Source organism: Myotis davidii, unplaced genomic scaffold, assembly GCF_000327345.1.
Source record: "Myotis davidii unplaced genomic scaffold, ASM32734v1 scaffold436, whole genome shotgun sequence".
In the NCBI taxonomy this organism is placed as follows: domain Eukaryota; kingdom Metazoa; phylum Chordata; class Mammalia; order Chiroptera; family Vespertilionidae; genus Myotis; species Myotis davidii.
Window position 1 is genome coordinate 3,530,718 of NW_006292604.1, and position 16,638 is coordinate 3,547,355.

The following is a 16,638-nucleotide window of genomic DNA, read 5'->3' on the forward strand; positions in this document are numbered from 1 at the left end:
TGGCGCACGAATTCGTGCACTGGTTGGGTCCCTTGACCTGGCCTGCAGGGATCAGGCCGAAACCAGCTCTCCGACATCCCCTGAGGGGTCCTGGATTGCAAGAGGGTGCAGGTCAGGCCGAGGGACCACACCGGTGCACAGATTTGTGCACCAGGTCTCTAGTTATGAATAAGAAAAACTGGGTACCAAAACTATCAGGAAAGAATCCCTTTAAAAATAAAACTGCCGAGGGGAGACCCCTGTCTTCACCAATGATAGCAGCGAACAACCCAGCATGGTGCTGTGCTCACAACACAAGGGGCACCTACTGCTTGGCTGAAGACGATGTCCCTTCTCAGAGTCAGCATCAGACACTGGGGCAAGCTGTAGGCCAGTTCCTGAAGGAGTACGAAGGTCAGGGATTGCTTGGCTCGGTTCACCACTTCCCCCATGCAGTCCTTCAGGGTGAGGATGAGGGGGTACAACTGTTCATACCAGTCCTCTGGGAGGGGAGAAAGGGGTATAAAAACAGTGGGATAAGTGATGGAAGGCCTTGCAAGATAGAGCCCATTTGTTGTTTTTCTCAGTCAAGTTATACATATTACTAAAGATTCACAAAGCTTAGGTTTGAAGATCTCCAATTGAAATATCTCCTCTGAACACCGGGTGAACAGTCTTGGTGAACTGAACAACACGTTTCCTAATACTTGTCCTCTTTCTTCTCAGTGTCTCTGCAAATCTTGTCTCTACATGGAACACCTTTCCTCTCCTTCCCTTCCTGACAAACACTTTAGTTTACCTCTAGGCTCAATTCAGGATTTCTCTCTTACAGGATTCCCCCCTAACTAGCATAAGTCACATAATCCACTTACCAAAGTTTGAGTTGAGTTCCACTTCTTTTCCTGCCCATAGTAACTTTCTGTCACTGTTCTAGAACTATCTATGCACTATTGCTCAGCAAGAAAGGGAGCTCACTGAGGACAAGGGATTGATTTTTTAATTACTAAACCTCCAGAACTTACTATAGTGTCTAACATATGACAGGTATTCAATCAGTTTTCATTGAATGTTAAAAAACATATAACAAAAGCCTTTCAAGATAAGGACAAGCATGAGAAAATCACGTTTTTGACAGTTTTTGGAATTTGAGCAGATTGCTCTTCAAACCAAGATACAAAACTGGAACTCTCTGTACTTTTCATGTGCCTAGATTTTGAATGCGTTTCAATTATAAAATTATGACTTTGGCATGTGACATAGATATGATTTTCAATGTGTTAGAAAATCAAAGCCCTAACAAATATCAAAAATGACAAATTCTGGGTTGTGTGACATCCTATTAAAATATAAATAAATTGCCTTGGCTGGTTTGGCTCAGTGGATAGAGCGCCGACGTGGGGACTTAAGGGTCCCAGGTTTGATTCCGGCCAAGGGCACATGCCCAGGTTTTGGGATAAATCCCCCCAGTAGGGGATGTGCAGGAGGCAGCCAATCAATGATTCTCTCTCATCATTGATGTTTTTATCTTTCTTTCCCTTCCTCTCTGAAATAAATTTTACATATATATATATATATTTATATATAGTATGACAGATTTAAAGAAATGAGTGTATGTTGAAAATTCATTATGAATCAGGATCTGAAATGATACAGATTCTCAGCATGGAAGTGTAAGTTTCACTATAATTAATGTCAGTGGTCAGTAGCAGTTAAGATCTTGGGAGAGTTATAGGGAATGAGAAAAAAATCATAACCACTATTTAAAAAAATCACTATTGTTCCATGTCTACTGTCACTTATTTATGTTGTGGTATAATACACTAAATGAAATAAACCAAAATGGTTGGAAGGGTAATGAATGACCTCAACTTAATAAAAAGATATGCTCTTGTAAATGCTTATGTGATGCTATGACAAAAATACATTAGGAACATTGGGAGTTATTTAAAATATTGTACAATCAAGTGTTATGCTCTGAATAAAAACACTAGAGAAAGGGGAACTCAATGAAAGCCTAATAAATCTGTAATCATTTAATAAAGGACTCACTTTTGGGCAGACTAGGATAAAATATGAAAAATGGTTCAATTTAAACAAGCTTGGTTATCTATTGATTCTTATGTGATTACTACACATAAAAAAGCAAATGGGCCCTGGCCGGTTTGGCTCAGTGGATAGAGTGTCAGCCTGCGGACTGAAGGGTCCCGGGTTCGATTCCGGTCAAGGGCATGTACCTCGGTTGCGGGCACATCCCCAGTCGGGAGTGTGAAGGAGGCAGCTGATCGATGTTTCTCTCTCATTGATGTTTCTGGCTCTCTGTCCCTCTCCCTTCCTCTCTGTGGAGAATCAATAAAATATATTTAAAAAAAGCAAATGGACAACATCACTTAGTTTCAGAATAAAAGACACCAAGAAGGAATACTCTATATTCCCATTTTTTTCATATTTCTATTCTTTTCTCTCCTATTCTCTCCCGTTCTTTTATTTAATAATTGTTCTCAATATGAATGTATACACTAAAACATGCACACACACACACACACAAAAAAAAAAAACAAACAAATATTTCAATAAATTGACTCCAATGTAAATCTTAAAAGATAACAATAGACCAACATTTTGTGATTAGGTCTGTAAAGATCAGTTTCTATTAAAGAATGCTCAACTATAAACTAAAGCTCAAGCAGCAGGTGGCGCTGTTTCCTCAGGCTGAAGCAGGACCACTTTGTCACTCCATTCAAGCAACTGATTTAAACTTCTTTATACACATGCATGGTTCCCAAGAGGAACCATGTATATTGTGTAGGCACCTTGAATCATGCTATCCTGTGTTAAGTGGTCACAATCTTAGCCATGGAATTTGAGCAGATTTCTCTTTCTAGTGAGATAATCTAAAATGTACTTGTTCTACCTTTTCCCTTGTTAGATACCAAGTGACAGCTCAAGTTAAACATGGCTGTTGGGTTTTCTTTTTTTGAAGGTCTTTAAAAGAGGAATCATCACAGATTTCTCCATTAGCATCAGGATAATTTTTAAACTCATTTCTAAATCTATTCTCACACATATTTGATCAGTTGATTCTTAATTGCAATCAGATATTTAAAAAGAAAGTCTGATTTCTAGTCCTACTAGAATAAAAGTGAAAACCTGGAATATAGAAAGAGAAATATGCTCTTATTCTACACCTAAGAGCATTGTTAAATACTTGTCTGGTAGACAATATTCTAGTATCTCCATTTACTATAATTATATACACTTTTTTGGCTAAAATTTAAGGAAAATGACAGTACAGGAAAACATTAATTATGAATGAGAAAATTACAAGCTTTTCAGCAAGGTAGAATGTCTGAAGGATAGTAGTCAGTTTCTTTTGGAGAAGCAGACGAGAGCTAAAAATAGGTGTGCTTTTTCCCTAGAAAAGAAACAAAGTTCAGCAACTGAAGAAAAACTGCACTAGCAAATGCAAATTGCAATGACTCTGGGTTTGTTTCCTGTTGCTATCCACTCAGTGTGACTCTCCAGCTCTGAAATAAACACAACATGGCATGTCAGGCCAAAGAAAGGCCCGGTCAGGTCATAAATGGCCTTTTTGCTCCAATGAGCAGCCAAATCACCCTCACAAAGAAACAGCAAATGCTTTACTTCTCTCCTGAAAATTATTTTTTTCTTTTGGGAAAAGAGAAACGCTGTAGCTGTTGATAGTCCTGACACTGCTGTCACTTCCCCCTTACCTTCCTGCCTCTCCACACATCACAACTGACACGGTGTTTATATTGTCCTCATGACCAAGCCATTTCCTCATAGGGATGAAGATGGTGTTCATTCTGTCCTATTTAGTCAAAGTAGGGAATCCTGAAATGCACACCTCCACGCTTCTGAGCTTAGTTTCGTCAAGTTTCAGGTAAGATTTTACACGCACGTGTGCACGTGCACACACACGCGCGCCCCACAATTTTGTCACTGCACCAACACCTCTCCAGGAGCTTATGGGTCCATTTGGCATCTAAGTGCCCCATCCTTTCTGATTCTATCTCTGGGCTCTTTTCAGTGACGGAGGAAAATACCAAAAAGCACGTTTTATTGTCTGTATATACACTTGCTGAAACTCCTTAACCCTGACAGCAACAAGCAGGGTCTTTGCTCAGGAAAACAAAATGTGCGTGGCTTCATGAGCTTTTCCTGAGCTTTGTGGAGTGTGCTGGCAGCTGGCCAAGTGGAGCTTGTTTTCCAGCCTTTGACGGTTTCTATAACGTAGCCAAGGGAAGCTTGCTGAAGGGTTCGGAGAACAACTGCGGGCGCCCCTCACCTCCTCCACACACCATCTATTTCCCGCACAGGATGCTCGAGTCCTCTGAGCTCAACGGCACTTATGGCACTCAGGAGAAAAATAAAAGAGCCAAATACCAACCAACTGGAGCAGGGCATACTGCTTTCCTTCCAATTCCTGAGCCATTTTCTTCTCAGGTGCTTGGTCTTCTTTGCTCATTTAAAATAATTTACTTCAAACAAGCCTGTAGCCACTGTTGTTTTTGTTATCACAACTTTCCAGACATAGAAAGAAAAAAAGAGAAGCTAAAAAATTGCACGCCTATTAATCTTTATGAAAAGAGATCAGAAATGAGTCCAGCTTTGAGGTTTCGCCTGAGTTAAGGAGATGATGAACTGCGATGCCTGGCGATCAGAATGGCCTTTAAGGAGGGTGATAACATTTCCAAGGTTGTGAGAAGAAGAGACCAAACCCACAGACAACAGGGCTTTTCTATACTGCCCGGAACTCAGGCTGCACAAAACAATGCCGGTGGGTTCATGAAGGGCCTGTGTCCTACGCCACACCTGATATGGCAGCCTATGTGCCCCTCTCAGAGAAGGCCCTGTCTTTCAGCTATGATTTTACAACATGAACATCATAACTAGAGGGGTCAATTAATACTAAGGCTTCCTCTCCTGATACCTTACCGCTAAACTTCTTTGTATGAGAATAATATAATGTGGCCAACTTTGGTCATGGAACCTGCTCATACAAGGCCTCCAGTGTCTGAACATATCCCGGGGTTATGGAGCACAGAAACGAGGTTAACCCAGACAATAGGGCAGGGGTCCTCAAACTTTTTAAACAGGGGGCCAGTTCCCTGTCCCTCAGACCGTAGTTTAAAAAAAACTATGAACAAATTCCTGTGCACACTGCACCTATCTTATTTTGAAGTAAAAAAACAAAACGGGAACAAATACAATATTTGTATTTGCATGTGGCCCGCGGGCTGTAGGTTGAGGACCCCTGCAATAGGGGAAGGAAAGCACCTGCTGAGGCTTAATGCCTAGCCTATCCTCCCTGGTCACTCAGAATATCCTCCACTAAGTCTCCCTATCCCTTGCCCATCTTCATCATCCATCTCCTGGCTTTGGTCCAGGATAATTAAAAAATCAGTCTGCATATATCTTTTGTTAACAAATGCTAACCTATCTTCCTTATGTCACTTTTTCTCCCTTTTTTCACTGCCACCACAAGAAATACACTCATTTGTTAGGCAAATAGAACCTCCCAGCTATGAGGTCCTATAGGTGATACTAGTACTTATAACGCATGGCCTCTGCCCTCAAGGAGGTTAAAATGTAGAATGGAAGGTAAAGAGGTATAAAATAATACCTACAATATCAGCAAGTTTGGTTAGTGCTATAAAAGATGGGACAGTGACAAACACATTGAGAAGAGCGAAGAGAGAAGAGAAAAGACAGTACATCTCTGGTGAGAAGATTATGTTTTCCTGGTTGTGTCTTTTGCTGAACACTTGAAGAATGTTCTCAGTGAAGGGAGTTCAGGGAAGCTGATGGCCTGCAGGCAGTGAGCACCTGAAAGTGAGGCTTTGTAGGAGCAGAGTCTGGAGGGGCGCCTGGTTTGATGATGGCAAATGCCATAAACACGTGCCTTAAAATGACTGGAGGGCCCGTAAGGGGGGTTAGCAGGGGGGCAGGAAGGGCTGAAATGACTCAAGAACTTGGAAAAGGATGAACAAAGTGAAAGTAAATGTTGAGTCTGAAGCTCTGAGAAAAGATAACAAACAAACAAAAAACAACAACAATGGAAAGCTAGGTGGGCAGTCACCATAGCAGGGATAGGGGATGAGGTAAGTAGGGGTGGGAGAGAAGGAGGAAGGTGCAGAGTGTATATGAGCAGATGAGCCAAAAGCTAAGATGCAAGATCAAATCTGCAAATAATGGGTCTCCTGTAGGGAGACAAGCTTTATTGTAACCCTGGAGTTATGCTGTGCCTTCCTTTACCTCTACCTCAGGGCAGTCTTGAAGGTGCCAAGGGTAGTCACACAAAGGACACACATGTATCTAAAATACTAGATACATGTATCTACTCACTGTGTCCACTGAACTAGGATCCAAGGTAAATGACTGAGCTAGGCACCGTCTGGATGTATGAAAGCATGAGTGTACTATTCAACTGGAGACAAGCTGCTATGAGAAGAACAAAGGCAACCTTTCCTCATGTCAAAGAAACCTTGTTTGTTTAAACCCTGCCAGCCTGAGAAAACAGTGTCATAAAACTTTCCAGTCTTCCTCTTAGAAAAATAGCAAAGGAAATGCATCAACTGATATCCTGGCTAAATTTCTCATTTCGAAGCACAAAGTTGAAAGCTTTAAGTAAATTCTGCTAAGACAGTTTCCAGGAACTAAATCCATTAATCAAACAAGCTCTGTATTTGGTATAGCACCACGGTGGAATGGGGGGTTATGCTGGACCTGGAAGAGTCACCCACTCGCATGCATTGGGCTTATTTTGCCTTTCAGCCTTAATAAAAGCTGTAACCTCAGGACTCTGCCACTAGAGTGGGCATGACAGGACACAGGTGACTTCAACTCTACTTCTTCGCCCATTAAATGTGTACAATTACTCCTATAAGTGTTCAAAGAATTAAATAATACAGGTAATATTTTTATTTTTATAATATATTTTTATTGATTTCAGAGAGGAAAGGAGAGGGAGAGATAGAAACATCAATGATGGAATCACTGATCTACTGCCTCCTGCACACCCCCCTACTGGGGATCGAGCCCGCAACCCAGGCATGTGACCTTGACCAGAATTGAACCCGGACCCTTCAGTCCACAAGCTGACGCTCTATCCACTGAGCCAAACTGGCTAGGGCCAGGCAATATTTTTAAAGCAACCCCCAAAATATTAGCTATATCTTAAAACAACAACAAAGAAAGCAATCATAAAGTAATTTACATATCATGCACTGTCTCCCAACCTATCTTGCATTTGTTTCTTTTTTTTATTATTATTTTTTTTATTATTATTAAGGTATTAGAAATGTGTCCTCCTCCCCCCCATTTACCCCCAACCTCCCCTTGCATTTGTTTCGTATGCTAATCCTTCTCTCCTATTTCTTTTTTGGTTTGAGAAGAATTTATTATTATTATTATTATTATTATTAATCATTATTATGGAAAGTATTACATATGTCCCTCCTTTCCCTCCCCATGGACCTCTTCTAGCCTGCCCCTTCTTTCCTATTTCTGAGAGAAATCCCATAAACTCCTGTAGCTAGGAACTTCAATTTGTATACCAGATCTCATTTCCTCTCCTCTACTTAAGAGTGTCACTCAAGCAATTCTCTCCCCTTCCCCCTACATTGTCAATATTTCCTTTGTTACTGGATCGTTCCCATGCTGGAATGATAACTCCCATAGCTAATTACATTTGCTCTCTAACTGGTCTATACTTGGTTCTACCTTTCCATCTATAGTCCAATATCAACATAACAGCTTAGGTGTTAAAATTATATTAAATAAGGTTAATTCTATGCTCAAAATTCTCCAATTGCTTTTTTTTTTCTCAGAGAAAAGACAAAGGGCCTACATGATCCTTCCTCCAAGTTATCTCTTTGAATTCATCTTCTCCTCTCCTTCACTTTATTAAAATCAAACAGGCTTCCTTATTACTTCATGATCATGGCAGGCAAATATCTGATCTGCCTTAGGACTTGTGTACTAACTGTCTTCTATACCCAGTATAGCCTTCCCTCCATATACACATGGTTCACTTCCTTATCCCCTGTGTCTTTGCTCAAAAAGGAACTTCTCAATGAAGCTTACATTAACTAGCCCACTAAACCTTAACCCCTGCCCTCCAACAATAGTCTAAAGCCCTCTTTCTTCACTGTATAATTTTTCCACAGCATTTGTCATCACTAACATATTTTATAATGTCCTTATTTCTTATGTTATTTTTTTAAATGTCTCTCTGCTTCAAGGAGATATACTTTAGGAGGGCAGATGTTGTATCTGTCTTGTTCATTGTTGTATCCCAAGTGTCTGGAATAGTGCCTGACTCATAGTAGGTGTTCAATTAAAATATGAGAAGCATCAATCAGACCATCAAACCTCAGAGGGAAGGTAGGGGAGGGTGGGGGTAAAGGGGAGAGATCAACCAAAGGACTTATATGCAAGCATATAGGCCTAACCAATGGATGCAGACAACAGGGGGGTGAGGGCATGAGCGGGGGATGGGGGATAATGTGGGGATAAGGACACATATGTAATAACTTAATCAATAAAAAAATAAAATATGTTAAATGCCTGAAAGGAAAAAAGTAACTTTAAATAATGTGGCATCTTTATTATCATAAAACTTTAGAACTAGAAGCAATTTTAAAATTTTGCAGGTGATATATTTTACCAACAAAAGGAGGTCCAGAGAATTTAAGTGATCTGCCAAAGATCATGTAGCCAAATAAATAAATTGTGGACTCACCAAGTATCTTGGCTCTGAGTCAAGTGTTGTTTTGTTACATCATAGTTCATTGAACAATTTTAAGGGAAACATTATTTTTCTGATAAGAACAGACATTAAAAAATGTAATCATATAAATCATCATTAGAATTGTAAGTTTACAGTAAAGATATCCATGGTCACTTCTGCTTATTTTTTACCAAGGTTTTTTAAAACTTGAGAATGTACTTTAAAAGTTGTTTTACCTGTTGATCTATGGGTTCTAAAGGACCTGATTCATTCATGTTTCTTTCTCATGAAATTCTAAATGTTCATGTGTAGAAATTCAAAAATATTAATAGTTAAGCCCTTTGATAAACATGATACTCTGTGCTTGAATCTTTGCACTTTAAAAAATAAAACAGATTTGTTATATGTATGAAATAATTGCTAATTTGAGTATAAGTTCTGGAATATAATGATTTTCATGTTGGTATACATGCATGTGCACACATGTTAAAGATATTTACTTAATAATATCAAGAACATGTGCCAAATTCAAATAAATAAGCCATGGAGATACAGTGTACAGTACAGGAAATATAGTTGATAATATTGTAATCTCTATATATAAAAGGCTAATATGCAAAGTGTCCCCTCAGGAGTGCAACCTGAGACCAGGAGTTCGATCTCTCACTATGACATGCGCTGACCACCAGGGAGCAGCACGGAACAAAAATGCCCTGGCCGGCAGCTGGCAGCTGGGGAAGGAAGGCCCCAGCCAGCAACAGGAAGGCCCCTATCGGCCCTGATCGCCAGCCAGGCCTAGGGACCCTTCGTGCACCGGGCCCCTAGTATTGTAATTACTGTGTGGTGACAGATGATTAGTAGACTTAGTACAGTGATCACATCATAAAGTATATAAATGTGGAATCACTATGTCATACACCTGAAAGGAATATAATTTTGTACCCCAACTATACTTGAATTAAAAAATAACCTGCCAAAACATATGTTGTCAGGGCTTATGGCTGGACACATTAGGAAAAAGTATTCAATGACTTATGGTATTTGGTCTTTCCATGGGGCATTTCTTGATATTCTTTTGAAGACAAAAAAAAAAATACAGGACATGCAATAAGATGAATGGATACACAGATGGTTGAACACACATTCCCAAAGAGCAGTGATTAATCAGTGTATTTCAATGTATACAGTTTTCCTAGTGATGTACCTGAAAGAGTTGTTTTTTATCTCTGTTTTTCCATCATTTTTATCGTAAAATGTGGCGGTCAAATAGCTAATGTGAGTTAAGATATCATTGATAGAATTGCATCCAAAAGGAAAGAGGTGGTATTCCTGTGTCACTCTGTGTCCCATGCTATTGTTTTGAAAAATACCCCCAAAAGTGGCAATTTAAAAATGGACATGGTGATCCCTTTATAATATGTTATGTGATAATGTGGAAAAGGGGAGTAAATTTGTCCTGTTTGGGGCAGAAGATTAGATCTGGGCCAGTGGGTAAAGTGAAAGGAAACACATTTCAATCATCTGGAATCTGCCACTCAAAAACATAAAAATGGTTTTCTACCAGTGGAGATGTGTATCACAGGTTAGGTGAGAATGGGCAGAGACACTGTAGGCAAGCTTCTTAGCATAATTTAGGAGGTTTAATTACAGAATCTTTTTAAAAAATATATTTTTATTGATTTATGAGAGGAAAGAAGAGGGATAGAGATAGAAACATCATTGATGAAAGAGAATTATTGCCCTAACCGGTTTGGCTCAGTGGATAGAGCGTCGGTCGGCCTGCGGAATGAAGGGTCCCAGGTTCGATTCCGGTCAAGAGCATGTACCTTGGTTGCGGGCACATCCCCAGTAGGGAGTGTGCAGGAGGCAGCTGATCGATGTTTCTCTCTCATGGATGTTTCTAACTCTCTATCCCTCTCCCTTGCTCTCTGTAAAAAATCAATAAAATTTTTTTTAAAAGAAAGAGAATTATTGATTGGTTTCTTCCTGTATAGCCCCTACTGGGGACAGAGCCCACAAGCCGGGCATGTGCCCTGTCTGGGAATAGAACTGTGACCTGCTGGTTCATAGGTCAATGCTCAACCACAAAGCCTCACTGGCAGAGCTAATTGCAGAATCTTTAAGGGCACACCGTAGCCTAAGATTCTAATATTTTCTGATTTTATCCTTGAGTCCTTACTTTATAATGAAATTGACGTCATGGGGTATTATGCATACAATAGATGCTTATAAGAATGTTTAAGTGTATAAAAACTAAAAGGACCATCTTGTTCATAAAGAAAACATGTAAATACATATGACCATGAGTGTTAGGACCAGTTACTCTATCATTTGTGCTGAGAACAAGAGAGAAGCTTTTACTTCTTTCAGCACTATTGGCATTAGTCCTGAAAAGAAGTGTATGAAATAAGACATACGGCAAAATCCTGGACCTAAAACAAATGAAAACCCTTCAAAACCACATATTTAAAACACTATTAAGTACACTGTAAAAGGAAAATCTGAAACTTGAAAAGAAAATAGCAGGTTAGAGAGGAACATAAAACATTGATAAAGGTAGTAACAATTCGGAATACGTACTGTCGTTTTGACCATGTTAGCTATACACTAGCAAAACCAACACAAATTATAGCTAACAGGTAAAAATAAAGGCTAATGATGAAAAAAGAAAAACTGATTGTCAAAAGGGTGACTTACCCTATGAGATTTCAAAATGTATCCCAAATAAAACATAAATTAACTGAAGAAAAAGTCCAGAAACTGAGTGAAAACGTTTACTTAACTTCATATATAAAGAAAAAAACAAAAAACAAAACCTACATGAGGAAACAAATCACTAATAAATGATGTAACAAATGCCCATCAGTATGTACCATATCATACATTCCAATAAATTCTAGATCATTCACTGACTCTACATCAATTAATTGTAAGAAAAAATGAATTAGCTTAACAATAACCCACAACCGTCGGACCACTTTTCTACTCCAGGTATGAGCTGGGTATAAATTTCAGGCTATTTGAGAAATTAATCTTATGCCTTGAAAACCCATCAAGGGGCAGAACAAGTCACTAAAATGGATTCTGCTTCCTTACCTCATTTTCTAGAGCACAGTATCTGGCTCATAGTTAATAGTCAAGAAATGTTCAATTAAAGAAAACAGAAATATATGATTTTTTTATCATATGAATTATGACAAGCTTTCATTCGGATTCATGAAAAGTTGTAGAACTGGACTAGATTCATCAGCTAATGAAACTGATATTATTAAAAAAAGAAAATCCCCATTACAGTTAAACCAGGGAGGTCTGAACATAAAGAACATTAGTGTAAACTATTCACCTATGTCAGTGTACATAGTAGATGAGGATCATCTACAATAAAAAAAAAATTGAAAGACTGATGTTTCACATAATTAAACCCCTGATGAAAATGGGACTAATGAAAAATCAGGAAAACAAATTGGAAAAACAAATGCAATATTGTAAGCACCCACATTTTCTTATAGCTCATTTTCTTAAAGTGAGAGGAAAAGCAGATTGCAGAAGAAAAGGGTAGGGCAACATTGTTTATTCTCTCCAAATACTTAACACATCTAGGAAAAGGGCTGGGGAAACTCTCACAGCAGTTCTTATTACCATAACCCACCCCCCCAGATGTTTGTCTTGTTTTTTGTTGACAAAATTAATCAAATTACCTAAAATATTTAAATAAAAAAGCCATTTATAGGGACAAAACTACAGTTGGAACTTTGATTATTATATTTGCTAGTCAACCTACTAATAAGCCATAGATTTCAAATTATTTATCTATATACCTGTCTATCTATAGACACACACATTACATACCCACATGTGTATGCATATATATGTATGTGTGTGTATGCGTGTGTACATGTATCCATAAAAATATAGACTTACTAATATGTCTTTGGAATAATGCACAAACATATTATTCTTATATGGAATCAGACTTTCTTATATCTTTCTGAAATTATTCACAAAAAATATCCCTATCCCTCAGAATGAGGTAAAAAGCATTCCATCTATCATATTGCATTCTTTTCAGGAACGATTATGAGATACTGTGTCCTGATATCTCTCAAAGTTTCTAAGAGTTTTAGGATCAGATGCTTGTTTTTCTTCCTAATAAAATTTTGTAGGAATGCATAAAAGTAGATTAAACTATGTCGGATTCTTTAAAAGAAAACACTGTTCTTCTTTGACAAGGTTGTTATGTAGCCAAAAAATAAAAAATAAAAAATGAGCATTGCAAGCAGTTCTGAAAACGCAACTGAGATGCAATTTGATAAGTAGCCTTCCATCATCCAAGCCAGAGAGGTGGAAAAGCGTGCTATCAGCACTTTCATCAAAGGCACTATTGACTCTTCTCTTTCTGTCTCATTTTATCATGACTTTCTCATTTTGTTTACTCAGTCAATGATTGGAGAAAAAAGATTCCTTACCCCTTGGATGAGTTTTAATGGAGTCCACGACAGAAAGGTCCTGCTCTCCATCTCTGCTGCCACCGCTGTCTTCACTAGCACCATCACTCTCAATCAGTTTGTCCACCATAGCAATAATGCAGTTCAGGCTCTTCCCCACGTTGGCCCACACCCTATCCTGAAAAGAGCATGAGTATCAATACACATTTTTATTGCAAAAACAAGATAAGACAAAAGCTGATGCATCCATTTTAGAGAAGCGAGAAGAGAAACCATCATGACCATGCAGACTGAGTGACTAGCTCTAATACCCTCATTAATTTGGCCAGACCATGGATACACAAGAAATACATTTTCTCTTAATAAAGCAAAATTTTAAGAGTTATAAATCTTTTTATTTAGTTGATTCTTTTTCTCTGTCATAAAGCAATGATAAATTACCATACGTTAATCCATAATTGAGCTCAAAGTATGAAATTTTAAACTGGATATATATTATCATTTTCTTATAATTTTCCTTATCAATGCTTAGTAAGAAAGCAAAGACACAGCAATATTTTTAAAGAATGCTCACCACTTACAGTAGAAATTCCTGTTTTTCTTTTTATATTTTTATAATACATACACAAAGTTTACCAGTTTTACAATTTTAAGTGTACAGTTCAGTGGCATTCAGTACATTGTTGTGTGACTATCACCACCATCCATCTCCAGAACTTTTGCATCTTGCCCAATTAAAACTCTGTACCCTTTAAACATGAACTCTTTCCTCCTTCAGTCCCTTGCAGCCATCATTGTACTTTCTGTCTCTATTAATGTGACTTCTCCAGGAAATGGAAGTTCTTAAAGTGTGGTCTCCAGCTAATGGGAATGAACTCTGCTATTGAAGAAAAAGGGAGGAGAGGATTGCTCTTCATTTGCCAGATTGGCTTTCTATGTGAGATACATTTTCAGCTCTCTTCTTCTTCTTCTTCTTTTTATTTTCAATCCTCTGATCTTTATCTGAGGATATGTTTTTTCGATTTTAAAGAGAGAGGACGGGAATGGGAATGAGAGAGAGAAACATCGTATGTGCCCCACCTAGGGATGGAACCTGCAAACTACGTATGTACCCCGACTGGGAATCAAACTCACAACTTTTTGATGTATGGGATGATGCTCCAACCAGTTGAGCCACAATGGGAGTCCTGACCAGGGCCCGGGCCAGGCAGGAGCCTATAATCGAGGTACGTGCCCTTGACTGGAATTGAATGGGGGACTCTTCAGTCTGCAGGCTGACACTCTATCCACTGAGACAAACTAGCTAGGGGTCAGCTCTCTTCTTCTTGTCCATGTTGGGAGAAACTGCATTTTAATTAAAAAGCAAGCAATATTGCATGCTGCTCTCCTTCCTTCCCCCCTCCCCCCCTCCCTCCCTCCCTCCCTCCCTCTGTAAAGCAATGCAAAGGATGGGTCAATTTATCTTAATCACATCTCTGAAAAGCCTGAACAGAAGATGATTTAAAAGGACAATTTTACATTTTATACCTATATGCTACTGTTCTTCCTTTACTTATATCTCCCATGATAGGATTTTATTGATAGGAAAAGTAGCCTTTGCAACCATTAAAGAGATCTTTATTGGCATGAGGAACAAAGTGAAACAAGTTCATCAATCAAGACCAACAACCATATACGTAGTAAGGGGTTGTATGGCAAACAGTAGGAAAAACATTTAAGTCATGATCTCACATGAGCTGGGAGAGTGTTTGTTGGGGGTGAGAAATGGAGCAGTTTCTATGCACAGTTCATGCATAATCAGATAATCTATTGAAGATACACTCAGCAGTAGACCCCGAGTAGACTCATTCTATTCTTTTCCCTTTGGGGAGAATATCCTATGTAGCTCATAGTGAGAGAACTCTGAACTTTGCAGGTCATGCTTTCTTCTCTTTTATGGCATCTAAATAGTATATTAAAGTTTTTGATTTGGTATGCACTTCTGTCTCTAATACCAGATTATGGCTTATTTGGGACCTGTGCCTTCAATATATTGCACAGGGCCTGGAAGAAAGGCAGAGAGAGAGGGAGGGAGGAAGGGAAGGAGAAGTTCAGCATTGCTTAAGTGATCAACTTTTCTAGACCTAATTTTTTTTATCAGCAAGAATGTGAAAACTAAACCAGAGCTGGCATGGGGAGTCCAAAGCAGCCCTGGCATATCTATATCTCCATGTACAATTTCCCACTTGTCATTACCAATTTCTAAGGACTTTGATTAGAACAAGCATATAGATTAACAGGGCCAATTTCCTTCTTTAAAAAGAAGCTTCAGTGTATCCTTGATGGAATGCAATTTGCACTATACTGGCCTAGCTCAACATTGTCAACCTGTCTTATTTTAATAGCTTGATAGTTCTTTCCTCTGATCCTAAGTTTATGGAGACTGCTAGATGAAAGGAGTTGTACTTAAAATACTCCATGGCACAAACTGGCACATGTATGCCTCAAGCTATGTAATACACACACACACACACACACACACACACACACACCATGTCCACTAAAAAGAGGTATACATTTGCCATCCACACACACACACACACACACACACACACACACACACCATGTCCACTAAAAAGAGGTATACATTTGCCATCCATCAGCATTAAGTGAGATTTCCTGATGTTTGCTTCCTATGGATCCTCCTGCTTAACTTCACTTATTTACTTATGTAAACATCCTTGACCTTCCTTTCCAATAACCACACTTCTGGTCTTATCCCCAAATTCAGCCCCTAGTCACAGTGGACTCAGATAAGCAGCCAGTTTCTCCGGTATCGATCTCTCTACATTCCCGTGGTTTGGGCCCAGACCTATATATCAGCTATCACACAAACAGGTCTACACAGGAGGGCCACGTTTATCTTCACCAATCAGCAAGCTCAAGTCATCGGTCCTCTGGTCAAAAGCAGGCTAGGCACCACAGTGAATCTTCATTCTTCTCTCAGCCAAGTGCCACCTCTCTGGTGAGTCAACCTAGGAAATTCTCCTTATTTCTTGTTACTCTTCACAATGAAAACTTCACCAGGTCAGTCGTCTTGCTCTCCTAGCAACATCCTATTAAATAGCTTAACATATATTTTCTGGGCACCTGCTGCATGCCTGTTCAGTGCTGATCATTGGAGACATGAAGGAAACCTTGGAAGAACTTATATTTCTACCTGGACACATGCTGCTTTTTATGCTTCAAATACCTTCTTCCTCCTCTTCCATCAACCCAAATACTAACCTTTTCAAGTCTCACCACTTCCAAGAACTATTCGTGCTACCTTTCCTCTGCATTTTTGCTGTCTGATAGACAGAGAGCTCTATGAAGGAAATGACTATTATTCATTAATCCTTTTATTCTCAGGTCTTAGGTGATGAAAGAAAGAAAGAAAGAAAGAAAGAAAGAAAGAAAGAAAGAAAGAAAGAAAGAAAGAAA

At 38.9% G+C, this 16,638-nt stretch overlaps 1 protein-coding gene across 4 annotated transcripts in view; it reads right to left on the minus strand.

Moving 5' to 3' along the window:
- The window catches only part of INPP4B (inositol polyphosphate-4-phosphatase type II B), a 464,775-nt gene that overhangs the window by 66,012 nt on the left and 382,125 nt on the right, over positions 1 to 16,638 (minus strand). For all 4 annotated transcript variants that reach the window (XM_006766076.2, XM_006766075.2, XM_006766072.2 and 1 more), the window contains 2 exons: positions 13,198 to 13,354; positions 309 to 481 (listed from right to left, as the gene is read on the minus strand). In XM_006766076.2, coding sequence (XP_006766139.1) covers positions 309 to 481; positions 13,198 to 13,354 — 330 coding nt within the window. The remainder of the gene's footprint in view (positions 1 to 308; positions 482 to 13,197; positions 13,355 to 16,638) is intronic.